The following is a 23,599-nucleotide window of genomic DNA, read 5'->3' as shown; positions in this document are numbered from 1 at the left end:
AGAGTCGGCCGTTAAAGTGAAATGCTTAACCCTTACTGTCTATTTAGACTATGACTTTAACAATACAGATACTAAATACGGGCACTTAACTTATTGAGATTTAATGGGAAATGCGTTAATTTGTAAGCACTCGATCACGCTAAGCATTAAAGTCACTGCAGGGTGCACTACCTAATTATCTAATTTTAATTTAGTAGGTACAGTCAGGATCAAAAGTAGTGTACACACAAGAAGGAATATGTACCTTTATAAAGAACAATTAGACTGTTGCAGATATCTTTGAACACTAATTGTCGTGATACCTATATCTCTATTTAGAAAAGTAATCGAGTGTGGCAGATATTTTTGGCGCGTTGTTTTATACGCTACTAACTATTGATGTTGTCTGTACCATCTTAATAAGCATATGTTTTACAGAACTTCAGAACAGTTCTCATTAGGTTAGATTCGACAGAGGCTTAAGCTGGTCTGCCAGCCGCTCAAATGAGGGTTTTAGTTCTTAAGTCATGTTCAAGCATAAGCCTTCGTGACCGACTTTAGTCGACCCAAGAAATCAAGAGCCATTTCACAAAGTTTTGTGAGAAAACCAAGAAAGTGTCTACGTTTGAACGTCTTGCACTGTTTTAATTGCTGTTATAATGAGAAAAGCTCTGGTTAACGATGAATTGTATGCAAACGAGGCGGTTTAATGGTCTAGTTTCGGCAGAATTTGCAGATTTGGGAGCCTTTTACAAGCATGTACTAGGACATACCTAGTGTAGTAGTTTATGCCTGTAAAATGCTAAGTCGTAAAAGCGCAGTTTTATAAATATGGGCTATTTGCTTTTGGTCAAGTTTAGTTATAAGGGCCAAGTAAAAGAGCATGTATTAGGGGCCGTATCGTACCAGGACACTAAAGGGCTGGCTTTGGACCGACCAAGTTGGAGACAACTTCATCACGGTGCACCGACAAGAGCCCACCTCTTAAATTGAATGAAGATGAAAGTTTAGTTATTACAATAACCTCCATAAATGGGGAAATTATCGTACTAAAACAAGTTTTCCAAAGTAAGCCCAATCGGAAAATCGCTGTTTAGTGGATGTTTAATATTTTTCAAATACATATAAGTAATGAAAGGCACCTTAATACAGATGACGGAAAGTTAAGGATTATCAGATGAGTATTAGGAGGCGATTAATAAAAAAAGAAGTGTTTTTAATGTCAATAAAACATATGTCTCCTTCAAGTTGAAACATTTTATTTCAAATCAATAAATAGGCACGTAACTATATTACACTAACATTCGGCTATTTATAAAATTTAAATAAGTTAAACAAGTGGAATGTATCCAGCTATAAAAAATATAATACTATTAACATTATAGTAACGAAGACAACACGGAAATTACCTAACCTTACATGATATGTGCTGATTATTTTATTGCTTTCAATTGAACTAAAAGTATCTTATCAGACCAGCAACCATAAAACCTGTATAACCTCTTTTAAATATAGGTACATGAGTAAAAGAAACAAAACTTAAAATAAAAGTAAAATTATAAGATTTTAACCGTCACATGGCACCCCTCCAGACTAATAATTGCTTATAATGTAATGCTTATAACACAGATAACCCCAACAAATAGTCATGCTGGTAAGCAGAAGAGAATTTATCGAAATAACTCTCTCACAAAGCCAATAAAATCTATGACAACGTGGCACATTACGGCACCTTTCTTTTTACTTTGTACGTCTATTAGTTCAGTTGTCTGTGGTAAATGTTAAACATGAAGTGCGTGTATACAATGTTTTCCAAGATGCCAACTAGTATTTAAAAAAAAGCGCTCGCAGCAATTTCCTCCAGATTCCTAATTAGAGTATAAGTATGTACTTGTTTCAAAAATGCTTTGTCAATAAAGTACATTATTTAACAAACTTTCACGCTACATTCCGTTAACTGTCACTGTCAGTATGTTATAAAATAAACGTGAATAGCTCAGTGGTAAATGAATAATCTCATTGAATGTTGTGAATTTAAATTCCACACGATTGGCTCTCGGACTATTCAAGTATTTTTATAGTCTTTCACAATACAAAGCAAAAGTTTGATATTTTTACCAAGACAACCTAAATTATATACAATTATAGTATAAATTGCGAAGTAATCTCAAAACTTTACTACAATATGTAAATATTACAACAATAGTAAAAAGCTTTTTTGTACAAGTATTTAGGTAAGTATGTAAATTTTTCTAATTTATCACATTATAATTTCCAATACTCTAATTGTTTATTTTTCATTAAATATGAATAATACTTCAATCACGGTGCAATGTAGTCCTTTAGTTAAATATGTATACATATGTATATTTTTTATAAGTATTACTAGCCTATACATAAAGGATGGAATCTTTTAACTAAATGAAATATGATTTTGTGTGAAAAAAACATGCGGTAGATTCACTGTTCATTCAATTTAAAAAGTTTTTTTAGCCGTTAATTTATTTTTCCAAAGTTTCGACGGAGTATATCAAACGCAACTGTTCAACGTAGACCATGCGCTGTAAACGAATATAATTAAGTTGAATTTATATTTTCTTAAATTATATAGGTAGGTATAGTGATTTAGCAATTTGTATTAAGATGCTTTAACATCGTTGTGGGGCTCGGAGTAATTAACAATGGAGCCGCCATTAACAGGCGTTCCCCTCTGTCGAAAATAGGCGGCCAATGGTCAACCATATGTATGGACTGACGTTTATCTGACATGACGTACCTATACATTTGATGTGCCCCTCCCCCGCAAAAAACGGCAGACTATTTTGTACCGAAAATTTTAGACATGGCGTCTCCGTTGTTAATTACTCCGAGTTGTGGGGTATACTTGACGCTTAGAAATTAACATGTTTCGCTGTAGTATGGTTTTTTATCGTGCTGCTGCAAAGATGCCATTCATAATGTGTCCATGCAATTTTGCAGCTCACTGTACAGTCGCCATCAGATATATCGGAGCGGCCAAGGTGTTCACAATATCTGAACACGCACTCTAACGCCCTGACAATAGAGGCGTGTTCAGATATTTGTGAGCACCTTGGCCGCTCCGATATATCTGATGGCGACTGTACATGCGACAGTCAGTACAAAATATTTTGTCTAATCATCTTGAACATTTTAGGGCACAACATACCGCCATTTTAAATAACATATCAATTACAGTCAATTACTTGGCACGCGGCATTTTGAACAGATCGGACCAGCTGGACCCTTCACTTTAAATACGATGTATTTTTTTATTAATTTAATCTAAGTACTAACATTTTTCTTAGAGGCAGGCACTCTCGGTGAGTTAGAGTATAGTTTCTTGAACAGTTCAGGGAATTCGTTGTCTGGGAACAAGTTCGCCAGTGTAGCTGTAACAATGCCAAACAATTAATTTAGCGATTTAATTGAGGAGACGAGCGATTTAATTTTATCGTGTCTTACACACACGGAGGCTTCCGTGTGTGTAAGACACGATAAAAAAATGACTATTGTATTTTTGATATGAATAAAATCTACGGTTAGTTACAATGAATATACTTTCATACGTTTTCTCATTAAAATAATACGACACTCAAAGTTCACACTAGTTTGCTTTCACTGTTACACTGTTATGGGATCACTTCGGTCTTGCGAATCGGTTATAGGCGTTTTCACTGTCACTCTTAAGCCGTATGCAGCGCGGATCCGCGTACGAGGAAAATATTAGAAAAAAATAATCACGGCACACGAGAGGTTAATGACGCAACTCGGCAAAGTGACTAATTATTTTCATAATGTATGAATATAATTCATTCAATAGTTCCAATATACATAAGAACATACCTTCAAGTAGCACGAATATAAGCCTCTTGTTGATCTCTTCATTTTGGAATAGATCGAAGACTGTAAGTAGGCCCCGTCTGGCCGCGTCTGAACCAACGATGTGTTTCAGCTCATCTGTCAAACAACAACATTAATTACATATTACAAAAGGCTAATATGTAGAGTTTGCTTTTTACAGTCTTTACGTATGTAAGAAAAAAAGCTAGTAATAATAGTTTTAAACCTGATGAAGCGGCTAAGAGGGCGACTTTGGCAGCAACTCTGGTCCTGGCCTTAGTGGCGGCATCGCGGTTACCGCCCTGCGGGTTGTTGCGGCTCGTCAGCCATTGTCTGAAACAGAAATATTGTTAGGTCCGGATCCATACAGACCTAGGCCCTTCAAGACCACAGAATAAGATTCGAATCAACACAATCGTAGATTATAAAGTAATCCACTTTATCCGAGATCATTTAAAGATACCTCTAGGATGAACTGGGCTTTATGCCCGAGTTATATACCTTGCTTTCACTTCGATTGCGAGGGAAATATACAGAAATAACAAATATAAAAAGATTATATGTATTACCGTATTTCAAGACTAAGAAAATATCCGTACCCGCGCACGGCCACATGGGGAGAGAGCGCGAGAGGGTTCGTAATAGATGATTTCACTTTACGCCCTAGAGCATGAAAAGCAACATTATGTCGCTTTAGGTATTGGTATTCCATCTGTCCAATATCTTGGTCCAATGTCATTGCGTCTCACTCTTTCACTAAGCAAAATGTGAGACAAAATACACATTGGACAGGTGGAATACCACCCATACACGCGCCTTAAACACTGCAATGTGGAAGCTATGAGCTTACCTATATTTGTTTACAAAGGTATGTATGAGCACACTTAAAATATTCTGTTAATACATCACCGACATAATTATATACGATGGCTGCATACAGTAATTATGTTGTCAATAGTGCAATTAATACAAATTAAAGTAGTATTCAACTTACTTAAATGTCTTAAGATATTGAACGACGTTCCGGGGCGAAGTCAGCGAGGAGACTAAATCAAACACCTTTCTGTAAAAATAATTTTAATTTACAGGAGTATTGGTCGTAATTGTAGGCGCAACTGAAATAAGTGGGCCTCCTGTACTAAATTTGCACGGGAGTTCCATTGCAAATTTAGTATGGGAGGGCCACACATGTTTGGTGACCTCGACTGTCTTATGTGCTCCGTCTAATAGTTTACTTAGTTTATTTCCAAAAGCCTAACGCCGGCCGGCCGGCCGGTATAATTCCGGTACTCGATGCTAGATGTCGACTATGAAAATAATAGTATTTTTGGTACTAAAACTGAAGTATGGAGTGAGGACTCTATGTATGTGTTTTCTCTGTGACCGAACTTACTTGTTGACTCGGTCTGCGATGAGTGTGCGCAAGGGCGCGAGCAGTTTCCTCCGCAGCCACAGCCCCCGTATGCCTAACACCTCCTCCAGCAGGCGCAGCGCTGCGCTCTCGTCACCCTCCTGCGTAAATTATACAATAGTTTATAATAGTTACCAGGACATTACGTAAATAGATTGCCTATTTTGTGGTTTTTATGCGGGAACCGCGTTCATTATACGCCCGCAGCGGGCGATAACAGTTTGAAACTAGTACTCAAAGATCCAAATCAAATAAATAATACTTACATCTTGACTATCCGAAGAATTGGCGTATCTAAGGTCCTCGCAACTGTCACTTCCTTTGCTTTGGAACACCTTTGATATACCTGAAAATAGTAATACTTGACAAACTGACCAAATTAAGGTTAACGTAATAGAAGGATAGCAAATATGTTATACTCTTTTGTGAAATGTGAAATTTTTCATGGAAGTCATTTATGTACGTATATGTATACAGGGTTACTTTTTTACCAGTACAATAAATCAACATACGTAATTGTTGCCAAAAATAAAAAATACCAGCATTCTTTGTTACTACTATTTGGGAACAAAAAACAAAAAACCAATGCCCGAACTTATCCGCTAAAGTACTAGAAAATGTGGATGCCTTACGCATCAATTAGCAAACGCACGAACTGGCAACTGTTTGTTTACGTCATCGCGCGCGATTTCATACCGTTGACACCTTGTAATTAGTGCAACCAGAAGTTACTAAATTGGTGAAGGATAAATTAATTGATGCGAAATAAAATAAAATAAATTTTTATTTGTGCAATGTGATCTATTATCGATACCAATGATGTGGTAAAATTTATTGTACCGGTAAAAAAGTAACCCTGTATATATCGTCAAACTGGTAGGCCTAAGAAGCGCTGGCTGGACGTCGTGATAGCCGACATGGAAGAGAACAATCTCACACCTGAGGATGCCGAAGACCGGGCAAAGTGGAGAAGATTGAGTAGGAAAGCGGACCCTGGCGCTAGGCCGGGAAAACGCTAGACTGAAGAAGATATGTTGTCAAACTGGTATGCTCAGTCAGCATCAAAATATAAAAAATCAATGGCTCCTTACCATCCATAACTCCATCGACTGTATTGGCAAACTGGTCAGGCATATTCTTTAAGGTCCTCACACCAGCCTTTATTGAATTCACAAACAGGGCATCGAACTGTGGAATACAAGAGATTAGGCATTTTAAAAGTTCATCAGGTAATAGGCTAGACGACAAATTTCCATTTATGGTATCAATTGATCAGGTTTGTTTTAGGATCAAATGTCTATATGGGCCCCATTGCATTAAAGCAATACAAAAATCAGAAATGTCAAATTCCGACAGTCGTACTTCACTCGCGAAACGCTCCTAACAAAACGATAAGTGAACGTGACGTCAAGGTCACTGAGAGTCCATCTTGAAGTATGGCCAAACAAGAAAATTGTGTTTTTGTCGGTGAAATATTGCGTTTATGTATATAGTTGCTGTACAGTCTTTTTATGGATAAAATGTAAGGAATCGAATGGTATCCTTACTTATTTCCTTTTTGGAAGTTAAGAAAAAACTTAATTTTGAAACTTTTAGGTCCTGTATTTTTGAATTATTTATTTATTATTTATAAAGAATAGTACTTACCATATTACTAGTCTTTCCAGTCTGTATCTCCTGGCTTAGGAACCCTCCTAGATAATCCGGTGACCAGAGCGCCATATAACGCGCTTCCCTTGCGAGGTTCGCTAGATTCATCAGGTAGTTGTTAAGCATCCGTTTCCTGGTTTCCAGGACGGCGCGGGAGGTGTTTTGAAACGTCTTTTTCGCAGGGAAAGGGAGGTGGCCTAATTCAGGCCACTAGAACATAAAAGATAAGAGAAGAATGAAGTAAAAATCGACTAAATACAAATATTTGTTTCTTGTCCATATAATTGAACGCATTAGAAACCGGTTCACTCTTTTATTGTAGAGTCCTATACTTATAATTTATATTGATATTTTAATCTCAGGTCCAGAAAAAACAAAACCTTTTTTTTAAATACATGCTTTTGAATATCACATGCCATCGTACATCTCGTAAACGTTCGTATTTGTCATGCTACTTCAGTCAACCTCAGTACTTTTTGTACCGAGACTAACTGAAATAGCAAGACACATTCGTACGTTTCCGTGAAAACGATACGATACGATGGAAAATAATTATATACTACATCTGTAAGCATTATAAACTATCACTTCGTAAGCTTTATTACCGAGACATAAGGTCCACAGTTAAAAGTGTTGCTGTTTATAATAAATAAGGGTTAAATTAAGCTCATTTACCTTATCTTTAATCGATGAATGTAAGTCATAAAAGTCGCTGTATCTCCTATAAATGTGCCATTTCTCGTTATCCGACACTCTCGTCACTGCTATAGCGTAGATACCAATTGTCTTCCCTTTGTCCTGCATCAGAGCTACAAGGAAGGTATCAGGTTATTAACGCCACGAAATAAAAACATTTTCTACACCAGCGGTTCTCAAGCTTTTTTGGTGACGGAACCCTTTTGGCAAGCGAAATATTTCACGGAGCCCGAAATTAAAAATTTTGGTTCACTGTGGACCAGATATAACTATAGAAGAGCTGGTTTTTTTTCTTATTTACAAGTATTTTCGCGGAGCCCCAACAGAGGCTTTGCGGAACCCTAGGGTTCCGCGGAACACACTTTAAGAATGGCTGTTCTACACGATTTCAATGAAAATTAAACTTTTTTTTAGAACTTAACACTCGCACATATTTTGTTCAACTGATTTACGGTCGAGAGTTTACAAAAGAATACCCAACCATTTTGTATGATGGGTTTTAGAAGATTGTTAATTATACTAGGCCCACACTCTCGATAAAATCACCTTAGACAATCTTGCCGCCTATTTATAGTTCGTTTTTTTAGCATTAGAAAGAACTTGAAAGAAGGTAAGCGATCTTGACATGTCTCTTAGTTGAAAAACGCTTTTAAAAAATCAGTAACTATTATTTATGAAAGCAGAAGAATATAAATAATCGTATAAGATTCATAATTGATACATATTTGCCGTAACTTATTTTTAAAATGTGTTTTTCAATTAAAAGACACATCAAGATTGTTTACCTTATTTCTAATGCTAAAAAAAACGAACTATAGATAGAGAGCATTTCTCGGGTGCTCTCCACGAGAATACCGAGCGGGCTTTAACACATTCAGGGCCAAGAACCCGACTGTTGGGTACACTGTTCGTAGCGACTACGCGCTCCATACGGCGAAACCGTGGCTACACGCTGCGAGCGTAACCCGTAGCACGTAGTGGCAATGAATGTATTAAGTTTCTTTTTTTTTTGTTTAATTAAATACCTTTCAACATGATTGATATAAATAAATGATTACCTGTTTCAATGATTGACGCTTGCAATGGAGAAGTGAGATTCTTTGCGTTTTGACTGATGTTTGAGTGAGACAGCGACATATTGCTTGTGTTGGGAGAAGTCAAATTTGACGGTCCTGAAATTTTAAGATTTTTTTTCAAGTGAATAATACTCACATGTCATTCTATGTCACGACTCACGTGTCATTCTATGACAATTTCAGTATGGCGGTTTGTTTACATAGTTAACAAGTTCCATAGAATGACACTTTAAGGTAGACTAAGGTATAAATACTCAGGTATGCTGAGGTAGATTAGGTGCATAACATAATATCGCAGTATTCATAAACACAGGTGAAATGCTCTCCGAGATTCCGTAATGGCCGCCGTGACAATCAGAGGACCTCTGTGAAAATGCGACTTAGAGTAACATACAACTTGACATAGGGCGGTGCAGACTCTGTATGGAGGCAGAGGAGACGCTTGGACATCCTTACAGAGTGCCCTTGCCTAATGCGTACTCGTGACTTAATCCTGGGCGGACACATATTGCGCCCGGAGGAGTTAAATTTTCTCGAAAACAAAAAGATCCTGCAGCTGTTTGAAGTTGCAGGTTTGGATCGAGAGTTGTAGTAGGTGGTCATCCATCACAATAGATCAGGGATGGTCACAGTGATACATAGACTTTGGAGCCTTATATAGCTCCTAACAAGAAGAAGAAGAAGAACATACAAGATAATGTTTTCAAATTATAATTGTAATACATAATTTGAACAAATAAGAGAAAGGGACAAACTAACCTGCGCCTTCGTTGATCATTTTTTGAGCCAAATTCCCCACAATATCAGACCGTGATCGGTTGTGTCTTGCACCAGGCACTGGTAACGTGTCTACTCCTGTTATGAAAACAACATATACTGACGATGAACATAGAGAATATGTAATTAGGTACAGTCGAAAGTTTTAATTTATGACCCATTTTGTACAGTCAACAACAGAGCTATGAATACAGGCAAAGTGTCAAAAATATGTATACAGTACTTTATTGCCTGTACATTAAGGTCGTGTTTACATATTTTGGCACTTTGCCTGTATTCATAGCTCTGTTGTTGACTGTACCTTGCAGTGACAATATTATGAGGTCTCTAGCGACTGTCATATTGATTGTCACTGTAACAAGGTACAAAATGGGTCATAAATTTATACTTCCGGCCGTACTTAATATTAGTAAAAAAAATCAGCTTGCGGTTTGTTCAATTTCACGCCTAAAACTTAAAAATAAAACTAAGAAATAAACAAGGTCCCACACAGTACTAGGTATTGGACCTTATTGTTTAATTTAAAGCATTGTTGCTAGCGACCAAGTCATATCCACCATCAGGGAAGTATTCATGAAAACTCTGTACTATACATATACATTTATAATATCTAGCCAATTCGGTAATCAATATTACCTTTCAGTGTAAAAATATATAATATAATCACCCAGAGCGAATTAAGTACTTAACTACATTTATTCGTTTTCAAAAACTAACCAAATGCTACTTTAATTTACATCTATAATCTATGTACCAACTGACACTAAAGATACATAATACAGTAAGAAAATGTGCCCGGCAAAATACATCAATCACTACTAAAATCGTAGGTATCTGTGAGATCAAAATGTATACTTCTTATTTTTAGATTAAGAAAGTGTGCAATTACTAAGAAAACAATATTAAAACTGAAAATATTCTTCCAAGATTGCTGGAAATAATCATCTAATTTGACCATGTTTCAATATTTATTACATTGAAACGTAGTCAAATTACATGATTATGTTTCCAATCCAAAAAAACGAGCTATAGTGACAGTTACTTGTCGCTATTTTTTCTAATATATCTTTTTCTAATTATGTATGTATAACTCCGCTGGCAGTATGATGGTACTGTACAGTCGACGTCAAAGATATGTGTACACTTTTGTACCTTACTCCTTTGTAATAAGGCGTAAAGTGTAAACATATCTTTGAAGTCGACTGTATTCACCATCGTTCCAGTCGGTTCCCTAACGTAACTATCCACTTTTCTATACAATTAGTATTGCATTTGGGTACTTAAGTTGGGGCACCGACTACTACAAAACCGCAACGAAATACCAAATTTGCATTTAGGCAGCGTATGGCTCCTGTCGCACGGTGGTCTTCTGGCGACGTTACGCGGGAATGTGGAGGCCTTATTCGTCCACTGGAGCTTGTCGGTTTTGTGAAACAGCTTGGGAAACGTGCTGAGGCACGACTTCAATAGTCTCTTGCATTTGCTTGGGTGGGCTTGGTGATAAATACTATTATTGTAAGGCACATGTTGACTAAATCCATACTAATATTATAAATGCAAAAGTGTGTCTGTCTGTCTGTCTGTCTGCCCGTCTGTTACCTCTTCACGCTTAAACCATTGAACCGATTTATTTGAAATTTGGTATAGATATTTTGAGTCACGGGGAAGGACATAGGACAGTTTTTATGTCGGGAATCATCCCTACAGAGAGTGAAAAGAGGGGGATGGAATTGAGAGAGTTAATGAACTGCCTGATCATTGATTAAAACTTATGCTCAAATTATATGATTGCTATTACACTTTATTCAGGCGCTATTCTTACACTAGCTGCTGTTACTGATTCCACGAAGACGCGAGCAAAAGCTCGCGCTCGAGCAAAAGCTCGCGCTCGAGCAAAAGCTCGCGCTCGTGTTTTTATATTGTCCATCTATAGGTACTATTTTGATGACGATTACATGGGTATATGGGACCTGCATTGAAGCCACGTAACACAAAGACTACGTAACTGACACAAAGGTGTGACGTCACACCCTAGTCGCAGCCGGACGGCACGTATCGAAAAACATTAAAACATTAAAAATGTTATTGTACCTAATCTTATTAGTGAATTGACAATAGGGGGGTGGGTGATTTATAGATGCAACACAGGAGTGTCCAACATATTCGCACGAAGTATTATTTTTGAGTTTAATTTTCCGATTGAGACTACACAGTGGGAGACTATCCAACGCATTGAACTGCATGGCGTAGCACCCGCTTCTTGGCAAACAAGACAAAATAAATAAAATAAACAGTTTTAATGTCAATGTCAAGTTTAAGAGCCAACAGGAGTGATCATTTCTCCATACAAACGTACTCGACGGTTTCCTCCGTGGGTTTTGATGCTAGAGCAATGATTTTTTCAACACAGATTAATATTGTCAATATCTGTGTCGGACCGTTTTGCTTTTTTAGGGTTCCGTACCCAAAGGGTAAAACGGGACCCTATTACTAAGACTTCGCTGTCCGTCCGTCCGTCCGTCCGTCAGTCCGTCCGTCCGTCCGTCCGTCCGTCCGTCCGTCCGTCTGTCACCAGGCTGTATCTCACGAACCGTGATAGCTAGACAGATGAAATTTTCACAGATGATGTATTTCTGTTGCCGCTATAACAACAAATACTAAAAACAGAATAAAATAAAGATTTAAATGGGGCTCCCATACAACAAACGTGATTTTTGACCAAAGTTAAGCAACGTCGGGAGGGGTCAGTACTTGGATGGGTGACCGTTTTTTTTTTTGCTCTTTTGTTTTTTTTTTTTGCATTGTGGTACGGAACCCTTCGTGCGCGAGTCCGACTCGCACTTGCCCGGTTTTTTTGATATTTTAGTTTTTTAAGGCGCTAGAGCCCTTCAAAAATGGCCAAAATGGCATGATTGACTATGCCGCAATGAGAGGCGTAGTTTTCAAAACTGACATCAATTAGCCAAAAAAAGCAAAACGGTCCGACACAGATAATTTCATAATCATTTATATTTCCAAATTTGGTTACGATTGGTTAAGTTTTGGAGGAGGAAACAGTCGAGTACGAAACCTTGATTTTTGATTTTTACGCAGGATTTTTAGGCAGGAGGAGCCACTTCTGTTAGCGAGACGGGTATATTTACCTAAAATATTTAAAACTCAGCTCCTGTTTCGTCTTAAGTTTTCTTTTTAAGCTACAAAATGGAAGACTCCTACGCACATCGTCCCTATAGTTATGATATGTTTTAGTGAATATCTTACCGCTATATTTCTTGGTGTCTTTGTCATCTTTTTTGATTTCACTGAAAATAAAAGTTTAACAATGTGACCGAGATGTTTTTAGAATAAATAAACATTTTTTTTTTCATTTGTTGTTTAAATTAATAAACATTAATATATACCTGTTAGCAGTTGAGTCCTGTTCTCCGTTCGTCATGCAATACAATTGCCAAGAATAATCGTCCTAAAATTAAATAGTATACTTCCAGTTAATAACAAACTTAGGCCTTCAATACACGAGACATAAGCGTCGCATAAGCGTGTTACGAGAGGTGTAGAGTTCTGGGCACTAAGCGTCGCGTAAGCGAGATCGTTCTGTTTGCATACAAGTTCTTCACACTTACGCCTGTCGTAATGACGACAGAGATCTCATACGCTACGCTACGACTACGCTTAGTTTGCGGACCTGTTTGACCTTGTACGTGCTCGTACGCGCGTATTACGCCACGCTTACGCGACGCTCACGGTCTAGGTAGCCGTCGGAACGGCGGTCAGAAATTTCCTTTTTTTATTCGTTACAATATTTGTGATATTATTATTCTTAGCTCATAAACAAGGTCGTATTTCTGCAGACTGCAGACGGGAACCAAATTGAACCAACCCATACTAAATATCTATTCATTACTTCATGTTTTACACTAAAGTTCGAACTTTTTTTTTTCGTGGGGTAATATTATACATATAAGTACAATAGACAAAGGATTAGCCGTTTAGGGCCAGCTACAAATCGAACGACTATACAAAACTACGTCCTAGGAAACCTATTCCAGACACAATGTAAATCAATGAAAAAAACTCACCTGAAGAGCATCCCAAACGCATTTGTACACTTCATCGAAGCATATTACGGGGTTGTTCGTAAACTCCTCTCCCTCCGTATTGATCTTTCTGACCAGTTCCGCGTAACAGTTGTCCGGGAGACCCAAAACGCTCACTCGGCTCGGAGACAAGTATGTGTCGCAAACTTCTAAGGCGGATGACCGAAGCTTGTCGATCACTACTTTAGAGGACTGTGTCGAATCTGAAAAATGGAAATATAAACTTTATGTTTGTGTAGTAAGGTTGCGTTTTATGCGTTGCGGGTTGAATACAGCATAAGATTGCGTCTATTTGAAGCGGCACTTGCACCATTCCACAAGCCCGGGGTTAACCCGTTAAATCGTTAATCCAGTAGGTACTGGTAAGTGGTAACTATGGTATGTTGATCCAAATGAGACTATACATTGATTGAAAAATGACACTAGACTGTAATCGCATATAAGCACATTGAATGTTTTTAGGGTTCCGTACCCAAAGGGTAAAACGGGACCCTATTACTAAGACTTCGCTGTCCGTCCGTCTGTCCGTCTGTCTGTCACCAGGCTGTATCTCACGAACCGTGATAGCTAGACAGTTGAAATTTTCACAGATGATGTATTTCTGTTGCCGCTATAACAACAAATACCAAAAACAGAATAAAATAAAGATTTAAGTGGGGCTCCCATACAGCAAACGTGATTTTTGACCAAAGTTAAGCAACGTCGGGCGTGGTCAGTACTTGGATGGGTGACCGTTTTCTTTTTGCATTTTTTTCCGTTTTTTTTTGCTTTATGGTACGGAACCCTTCGTGCGCGAGTCCGACTCGCACTTGCCCGGTTTTTCTAATTAATTATAAGAATTATTGAATATAGAAGAGAGTCTGAAAAAAAATTAGGGGTTTTGATAGTCGAACTTTATGGCAATTGTGAATTAACTAAATTGTGTTCGTTTGAAAATGAAAGTTTTTGTATAATGTACGAGGTGATCGACCGTAAGGGCTGATTTAGACGGCGCACAAACCCGCATGCGATTTTAGTTACATTGCGGACTGTTGGTTACATCCAATTCAACCGACCGATTTAAAACCGCAATGTAATGAAACTCGCATGCGAATTCTCGCATCGTCTAAATGAGGCCTTGTAGTGCAATTTCGACATCATTTTCTTTACTGTAAGTTGAAATTATTGTGATGGGCGAGGGCTCATAATCCCTTTCGAAATAAGAAAATATGGTTAATTTTTGTGATAGCGTTTTGGCGAGGCTTATGCCGTTTCCCGTCAGAGCGCGGCGCGCTCATTCATTCTTCCGTGATTTCTTCTTGAACTTTACATCTCCACTATAACTCTTTACCATACTATATCTAATGATTACCTACTAGCAAGCAGTACAGGCTAATCTAGAATTTTGCAGAACATGCCTACCTCTGCTTGATAATGTTGACATCCTCCGAAATAGAGTAACTTTAAAATATAAAACTATTATTACAATTACAAGAATTTACGAACATAAAAACCACCATGACTTACGAGTAACTAGAATTTATCCTTTTTTTTCTAGGTATTTTTGTAATTCTAACTAAAAGCTAATATTACTAATATTTTTAGTTATTAGTATAAGCTTCTTTGTATTTTTCGTTACAATGTTATGAATTTACTGATAAATCCAGAATAATCACAACAAAGCATGATATTAAGTCATTTTATGAACCAATTTATGCTACGTTATAAGACATAAGTAGAACGAAATGGTAATTAAAATGATGTTTAAAACCGACCTGCTTCATTGAGTTCAATGTCTAATGTGTACTGCGCTTGAGACCTCCAGTTCTCTTGCGCCCGCAGAAATTTCTCGGATCTAATCACTTCTTCGGACAATTTCACTTCTGTGGCGCTGCTGGTTCCTAAAAAGGAAGTTTAATAATAAACGTCAGCTGATACTCCGTTGGCGGGTTGAGAATCTCGTAGCCAATCATACACTAACAATTTTGGCCATTTTTACAGAGGTGAAAATAACGCATAAAAAGCTCAAATTACAGATGAGAAATTACAGGAAAAAATGTACCTTGAGGACCTAAAGTAGCTTTCCGGGCTTGTATGATCCTAGTGAGGTATTGCAGTGAAGAAAGCTTCTGCCGATCTTGCAGTTCCCACTCTCCGGCACTATCTCTCGAATGCTAAAATTACAATAAATTATGTTACAGTCGACGTCAAAGATATGTTTACATTTTTCGCCTTATTACAAAGGAGTAAGGTGCAAAAGTGTAAAGATATCATAGAACTCGACTTTACAATAAAATCGCGCGAGGCCCTTTCGGGCACATTGTAAGAAAAGGGCCTCACAGATGCGACTTCGCCCATGTCTAGATTAGTACACGCGCCAGTACGCCACTGAGCGCCATCTCGTTTACCTGTCAAATTCGAAGCAGGAAATTGTCTTAGATTTTACGCATCTTACTCAATGGATGTACCTAATATCTTTGGTTAAAGCGAGTATTTTTTCTTTGTCTTTTAGCTTCAGCAAATAGCAACCTTATATTTTTGCAATTAATTTAGCGAATTGTCAACCGTATGGACGATGATACGTTTTTTACGCAAGAAAATAATTGGTCGTTAGTCGTTCTAGATCACTGTTACCAGTTTAATGTAATTTAAAATGTTAAGTTAAGAATTCTTACAAGTTTCTGTATGTCTTTCTGCACCATCTCCAGCGTGGCATCCAGTTCCTCAGCATCGCCGCAGCACCGTATCACTGTGAGGAACTGCTCTGACGGCAGAACCCCGTCACGACAACACTGAAACAAACACTCATGAGCACTAACTGTACTAACTTAAAAGGTATTAAATATCGACACGGACAAAGTGCCAAAAAGAAGTTGGCACTTTGTCCTGGAGATGTTTCAACCGTAATATTAGGGCATTACGGTCGACATCTATTCATGGACATACATTAAGGTAGTGTGTACAATGTACATATTAAGGGGTCATCCATTAATTAAATCACACGTTTAGGGGGAGGGAGGGGGTCAAGAAAATGTGACATATTGTGACATGGGGGAGGGGGGAGACACAAACTTTGTGACGTCACTTTAACCTCATCAGTAACCGAAAATTTCTTTAAATTATTTTATTCGCTGTTCATTTAAATAACAAGTTTTTAAAACGATAATGGTTTTTATTCGTTTAATTTTCTTTCCTAAGCAGTTTTGGGTTATAAAATTACTAATATTTATATCGTCAAAAATATTTTGATAAAATATTAATAATACTTAGGTACTTACTTAATTCGATTTGGCGATTTCGAAGAAAAAATGTGACGTCACACTAGGGGGGAGGGGTTTGCCAAATGTGACCAAGTGTGACAAGGAGCGGGGGAGGGGTCAAAAAACCTAGAAATTCGCGTGACGTAATTAATGGATGGCCCCTAACGGCACCTTATCGTGTCGATATTTAATACCTTGACTGTATTAGAAAGTGCGCGCGCTTTAAGTGAAACGTGCTATTTTATAGGGGTTAAATAATATTGCAAAGCTCCGGCTTGTTCAAAGAAAGCTATAGCACGTTAGCACAAAAAAAATGAAATTAAATCTTAATAAAAAATGTGGTGTCTAAATTGCTTGCTATAGGAACCTATTTTGGGAGATGAAAAAGGTGAACACAAATTATATTATAGAAACTTTATTTAAGCCTAAATATCTTGCCTATGGAATGTTAGTTGATAAATCTAAACTTGTTGACTTCTATGTGAACCTTTAACTTGATTTGACGACACCTAATTTCAGAACTTAGCTCAGTGGAAAGCTGGGCCGCTTTACAGGTCCAGGATAAAGCTTCACACAGAATTCTACTTATTTAGGAACTAATTTATTTTATACTAAATACTATGTACCAGGATTTTCAAATGTCTTTATCTTACTTTAGTGGTTGCTCAAAATTCTAAATTTACTCTAAACTTTGCAGCTGGCGCTGATGCCCTACTAAATTAAATCATGGAAAGGACCGACCTCAGAATTTAAACGTTCCTCAGATGCAGCGGGGTGACAGGCTGCTTTCCCCGGTGAAGCTAGATGCTGAGCGGAGACGTAGAGCTCAGGGGCCGCGCACGTGGTACCAAAATGACGTGGCAGAGGTAGATGGCGTGTTTAAATTCTTCGCTCCAGGAGGTCTCCAAAACTAAATTGACTTCTAGGATTTTTGAAGCTTTTGAGATAAATTACTCAACGAATGAAATAAATGAATGAATAAATCAGTAAATCCCGGCTCCTGAAAACCGAGAAAAGGTTATATTAGCCTACGCCCTTTATGGCCGCTAGAAAAGAGATGAAACCATTGGAAATTTGGCTCACCGCACTGGTAGCTGCTAAGCCTTCTGGCGGAGCGCTCCCTTCCCTCGAGCAGGAGTCTCTCTGCAAAGAACCAAAATTTGGTTAAGAACAAACCCACAACGTTTCGCGCCATTGTGGAGTCGATCACCACGAAATTTAATTTCTACTCACTCAGTGGAGCTTCCGAAGGACTCAAGCCGTTTCCATCTTTCAGACCACCATGCCGAAAGTGTGGCCTTCCCACAAATTGGGCTCTTGCGAGCGAGTGTCCCCAGAGGGGTTCCCAAATCAAATGTGCATATCATTCTCGAATGATCTCCAATATGGAGTCCCTGAGAGCCCTAACAAAAGGTAATAGGGTGGCAGTCCCTTGAAGACACAAATCCCACGAAAATTCTGTCTGAATTATTTAGACAATATCACTCCTGAGCCTAAGAAATATATTTTTACCATTTAATCTAATATTGTTTCATTCCAGAGCCACTTTGTAAGTCTGTAATTTCTATGTTTTGTTTTAAATCAAAATTGTTTTTTATCTTGTAAATTATACCTACTTCATACAAAGTTTTCCTGGAGTGACAACATAAATATCTCAAGTTTTAATTATTTTTAGTCATATGACAACCCCGACAACAGATAAGCAACGAGAGGTGCATCTGAATGCAACAGATTATGCATAGAAATGCAATCAATGTGGTTTGTTTTGGACACCGTTAAAAACGTTGAAATTAGAAGAGGTATTTTTCTTTTAATTATCAATCGACCCAAAATATTTATATTAAATTTAGAAAAATGTGCTACGTTACAATACCCCCCTCCCCGATTTTAAGGTTCAACGTAGGTGAACCGCTCGCTGTCCTCAGCGACTCGGATCCTACAAATAAGTTTATTTGACCAGACCAACAACACACCAAAGGCAAAAAAACTAACCTAATAAACAAAGCTAATCAAATTGAACCAAAAATCTAACGCGGCTTCGAGATTTTGTCCAACAGGAGTCTAAGGACTCTACTCTATGTATCTTGAAAAAATCTAACGTTTCTACAAACATGGATCAAACGAATCTAAAAACCAACGACCAAATATAAAATCTCGAACCCACGTTAACATACGGAAGGTGAAAAAAAACTATGCGGCCATCTGCGCAACACATAGAAAAAAACCTCCGTTATACCTTACTATCCAGTGAACAAACCGTTGGCCTTCTCAGCACAACGCGGAAAAAGCTTGCAGTTGTACTGAGAAAGCCAATTCCAACCGCCAGGACCGATGTTCAGCATTCATCAATATAAACTCTCCTTGTCCGGGCAAAATGATGAAGTCTGGGTAATAAACCATCACCCGACTCCAACAACCATAAATCCAAACCGGAAAACAATCCAAGAAAATCTAAGTTTTAAACCATCAAAGTTGCTAAATTGAGTTTTAATCTCTACCTAAAAAATTTGTCCCCGACTGACTTGTCGGAGGAAACGAAACGTCCCAAATCATGTTGCACAACACCCCCAAAAATACGGTATACCTAAATAAAACGAGGTACGGCAACATGCGAAATAGTACTATAAAAAAATCATTAGGACTTACGCCTAACGACACGTGAATTACAAAAATACGCTAAGTTAAAAAAAACAAAATAAAGTACTATTTCGATATTTGTCGGGTATGGTAAGTACCGGACAAAGCGTAACAATGCGTTACCGTTTGGTCATATTAAAGATAGCTCCGATGTTGGGGTTGAGAGGTACTTAGCAGGTGAGTGGTTTGTCGTCCTTGGCGGCACGACGACTGGTACAAGACGAGGGATCGTGCGTCCAAGGATAACTCTTCCAAACTCTAAAACCATACTAAGTCCTATAGTCCAAATCGCTCTGAGACTGAGCACAGCTTCGATCGCACCGCACATACATCACGCACTAACAGATTCAAACATTCATCGCCCATGCAAATATAATAACGTAACAGTTTTACTGTTCGCCACGTTCCGAACAAAATTCGTGAATTAAATATTTACCGAATATTTAACACTACTAACGATCTCAACCGTTTTTGTTATGTTATGAGAGGTAGGTGATAGTGGTTGTCAACTCTGGCGGCAAGACGACGAGCCCAAAGAGACTCGGGGTCTTGCGTCCAGAGATAACTTCCACCTCAAAACCTAACTTCCATTTCCTACTTAAAATCTTTAATATGCCACGACCCAATCGGGTGACCATCCAGCCTTTCAAGCTCATAAACCAAAGGAGATAAAACCTTTTTAACTCTGCACGGTTCATACTTAGGTGCGAGTTTTGACATAACAAACTTAGAGGCGTCACTTTGCGTATAAGTACGCTTGTGAACAATATCCCCTACTGAAAACTTCGCCTCTCGGCGTCTCAAATTATAATATTTGGCATTTGTTTCATGTGCTTGCAGCATACGTACCCTAACCTGCTCAAAAATGTCTCTCATACAACCAAATTCGCCTGCATACTCCTCTCTAGGCATACCCACATCGTACTGTTTATCAGTATCTTTATAAAACGAGCCGTTAATGACGGGTTCCCTAGCGTGCACTAAAAAGAAAGGAGAATACCCGGTGGTCTCACTTACTGCACTGTTTATCGCAAACCTGATTTGGTGCAGCTTTTCGTCCCATGTACGGTGATTGTCCTTTACGTAAGACGCTACGGCGGTCATCACTACCTTATTATAACGCTCGACTAAATTTACCTGCGGAGTATAGCGCGGGCCATAAAAAATGTTAGGTACGTTGTAGCGTTTCAATAACTGCTTAAACTCTGATCCCGTGAATTGCGTTCCATTGTCTGCAATCACGGTTTCAGGCACGCCATGTTCCAAAATGACATGGTTTTCAAAATTCTTCGCCACCAAAGCGCTAGTAGCGCGGCGAAGTGGAAATAGCAGTGTGTGTTTCGAAAAGCAACATGTAACAACAAATAAAAATGTATAACCTGCGCGAGAGCGCGGCAGTGGACCGACGAGATCTATACTAACTACCAACCATGGTCGTCGACATACCTTTGGCTGTCCCATGAGGCCTGCAGTCGGTTTCTGCGAGTGCTTGTACGCTGCACAAACATCGCACGCTTTTACGAACTCGACTACATCCTTATACATACCGGGCCAAAAGTAAGTCAACGCCAACCGGCGATGAGTTTTAAAAACACCTAAATGCGCAGCAGTTGCTTCGCAATGATTTTGCTGCAAAACTCTCTTACGATCACACTTCTTCACCACTTCCTTCCAATCGAACTCTCGCAACAAATTATACTTTGACTTTGAAAGTCTAAAAAGTTTCCCGTCTTTTAAACAAAAATTTGGAAAATTTGCGGGAAAAGATCTACAACCATTTAAAATCTTATCATACCATTCATCTGGCTCAACGTCATCATTTGTCACGTTTATTGCATCTACTTGCATGAGTCTTGACAGTGCGTCAGGCACAACGTTAAGTGATCCCTTTCTGTGCTCAATCTCAAAGTCGAATTGAGACAGTCTGCAACCCCAACGAGCTAACCTCCCTGACGGGTTTTCAAGATTCATGAACCATTTGAGTGACGCGTGATCCGTGATCACTTTAAACTTACGTGAGCCTAAATATGCCTGAAATTTCTCCACTGAAAATATGACCGCAAGAGCCTCCCTTTCAGTGGCGCTGTAGTTTCGCTCACTTTTGTTCAGGGCGCGGCTAACGTATGCGATCGGATGCTCAACCCCCTGGATGGTCTGGGAAAGCATTCCACCGATTCCGTATGAAGACGCATCACAATGTACTGAAAATTCCTTTTTAAAATCCGGTACCGCCAAAATGGGTGCCGTCACTAGAGCGTTCTTCAAAGTCTTAAATGCTTCCTCTGCTTCCGCAGACCACTCGAAAGGTGGCGCCTTCTTGCCCTGTGACGTAAGTTTATTCAAAGGAGCGGCTATCGATGCGAAATTTCGGATAAACCGTCGATACCAGGAACACGTTCCTAAGAATGCCCTCACGTCACGCGCATTCGTGGGTGTGGGGAAGTTTAGAACGGCAGAAACCTTGTCAGGATCAGTACGCAACCCGAACTCGTCCACGACGTAACCGAGGTATTTTATGGACTGCCTGAAAAACTTAGATTTCTCGAAATTAATAGTTAAATTCGCCTTTTCCAACTTCGCCAACACACGATTTAGCAAAAGCAAGTGCGTCTGAAAATCTGATGAGCAAATAACGATGTCATCGATGTAACAAAAAGCTAAACCGGTTTCGATGTCACCTGTCAAATTGTGATCAATAAGGCTGTCCATCAGCCTCTGCTGACGCGCCGATGCGCCGCAGAGACCAAAAGGCATGACCTTGAACTTAAACATTCCACGACCGGGCACGCAAAAACTTGTCTTCTCCTGTGAGGTTTCAGCTAACGGGATCTGCCAGAATGAGGAACTTAAATCGATCGAGGTCAGGTATTTCGCTTCCTTCAAACTATCCAAAATCTGGGGTATATACGGAATGGAATACGAATCTCCCTTTGTGACCGCATTTAATTTCCTGCAATCTAAACAAAATCGCCAATCACCGTTAGGTTTTCTAACTAAAAGAGCCGGGTTATTCCACGGACTCTCACAGGGTGTAACTACGTCCAATTTTAACATGCGGTCTAACTCGGAGGCTAAAGCAGCGCGTTTTTCCGGCGATAACGGGTACTGTTTCGTTTTGATGGGCGTGGCATCACCAGTATCGATAACATGCTCCGTCAAGCTGGTTCTGCCAAGCCCCTTCTCCTCGAACGAAATGTTTCTAAATTTCCCTACGACGGTGTCCGCGAGTTCCCTCTCGGCCGCAGTTAAATGCTCGTAAGACCGAATCGTGTGTACTTGTTCTGCACTTAAACCGTTACAACTAAAATAATTTTCAGGTGGAGTCATGTGTTCCGCATTTTTTAAACATTCAGGCAATAAATCAAAAGCTTTCCAAAAATCATACCCTAAAATAACGTAATTTACGATCGAGGGTATTACTACAAACTTTATTACTTTCGTAGTATTTTCAAACGTAACCGGGACAAAAATGTACCCAATCGACTCGCAATTTACTCCATTTGCGACCCTACACGAACTAGAGTACGCTTCCTGAAATGTAAAACCAAATTTGACAAAATCCAAATGTGCATTGTTCCCTAAAACTGACAATGCTGAACCGCTATCGGCCAATCCATAAATCTCAAAATCATTCGCTTTAAATTTTAAATATGGTCTAATATCGTCTTTATTTGGAGCAAACAGAATCGTAGCAATCGAACTAGCATTTTTATTTTGTTCAATCGATTTAAACTTTAATCGATTCGATTGACACTTGCTACGATTCAACCTTAGGCGTTTTTTGACTGTTGTTGCATTGGTTTTGTAACGTTACCCTTTTGACAGATCTCACATTCCGATCGTATTGTATTTGCTTTCCCACAACCAAAACAGCTATACGAATTTAATTTAGGCTTTTCTTTACACAATTTAAAATTATGATCCGGTTTACCACATTTGTAACAAACTCCACGATGTGGTTTCGAAAACTTCGCGTCCGAAAACCTTGGTTGCTGTTTTCGCTGTGAAAAGGAACTATCCGACTTGGTCGCGAAGCTTGAGCTTTGTTTAGCAGCGATGGAATTCACCTGAGGTTGCTTGGCACTGGAGCCTTTATAAACATGATCACGACAAAGTGTATGCTCGCTGACCTTGGGCGGTTCTACAAATAATTTCGCCCTTTGCTGTGAAAACTCA

The 23,599-nt window shown here is 38.8% G+C and overlaps 2 protein-coding genes across 4 annotated transcripts in view; both read right to left on the bottom strand.

Annotated features, from left to right (window-relative positions):
- LOC134665084 (alpha-L-fucosidase) overlaps positions 1-23,599 on the bottom strand; it is a 161,829-nt gene that overhangs the window by 41,497 nt on the left and 96,733 nt on the right. The window lies entirely within an intron of this gene.
- LOC134665073 (sorting nexin-13-like) overlaps positions 1,219-23,599 on the bottom strand; it is a 34,437-nt gene continuing 12,056 nt past the window's right edge. Inside the window, exons 7-24 of one of the 2 annotated variants that reach the window (XM_063521870.1) lie at positions 16,202-16,318; positions 15,589-15,700; positions 15,302-15,427; positions 14,949-14,987; positions 13,530-13,750; positions 12,852-12,913; positions 12,712-12,752; positions 9,433-9,528; positions 8,656-8,769; positions 7,577-7,710; positions 6,899-7,111; positions 6,343-6,439; positions 5,518-5,597; positions 5,234-5,352; positions 4,835-4,903; positions 4,067-4,173; positions 3,844-3,957; positions 1,219-3,389 (exon numbers count right to left, since the gene is read on the bottom strand). In XM_063521870.1, the coding sequence (XP_063377940.1) occupies positions 3,283-3,389; positions 3,844-3,957; positions 4,067-4,173; positions 4,835-4,903; positions 5,234-5,352; positions 5,518-5,597; positions 6,343-6,439; positions 6,899-7,111; positions 7,577-7,710; positions 8,656-8,769; positions 9,433-9,528; positions 12,712-12,752; positions 12,852-12,913; positions 13,530-13,750; positions 14,949-14,987; positions 15,302-15,427; positions 15,589-15,700; positions 16,202-16,318 (1,968 nt within the window). In that variant the 3' untranslated portion in view covers positions 1,219-3,282. The remainder of the gene's footprint in view (positions 3,390-3,843; positions 3,958-4,066; positions 4,174-4,834; positions 4,904-5,233; positions 5,353-5,517; positions 5,598-6,342; positions 6,440-6,898; positions 7,112-7,576; positions 7,711-8,655; positions 8,770-9,432; positions 9,529-12,711; positions 12,753-12,851; positions 12,914-13,529; positions 13,751-14,948; positions 14,988-15,301; positions 15,428-15,588; positions 15,701-16,201; positions 16,319-23,599) is intronic. The other variant, XM_063521871.1, reaches the window with a different exon arrangement.

The sequence above is a fragment of the Cydia fagiglandana genome, chromosome 6, assembly GCF_963556715.1.
Source record: "Cydia fagiglandana chromosome 6, ilCydFagi1.1, whole genome shotgun sequence".
In the NCBI taxonomy this organism is placed as follows: Eukaryota; Metazoa; Arthropoda; class Insecta; order Lepidoptera; family Tortricidae; genus Cydia; species Cydia fagiglandana.
This window is presented reverse-complemented; position numbering and strand designations above follow the sequence as displayed.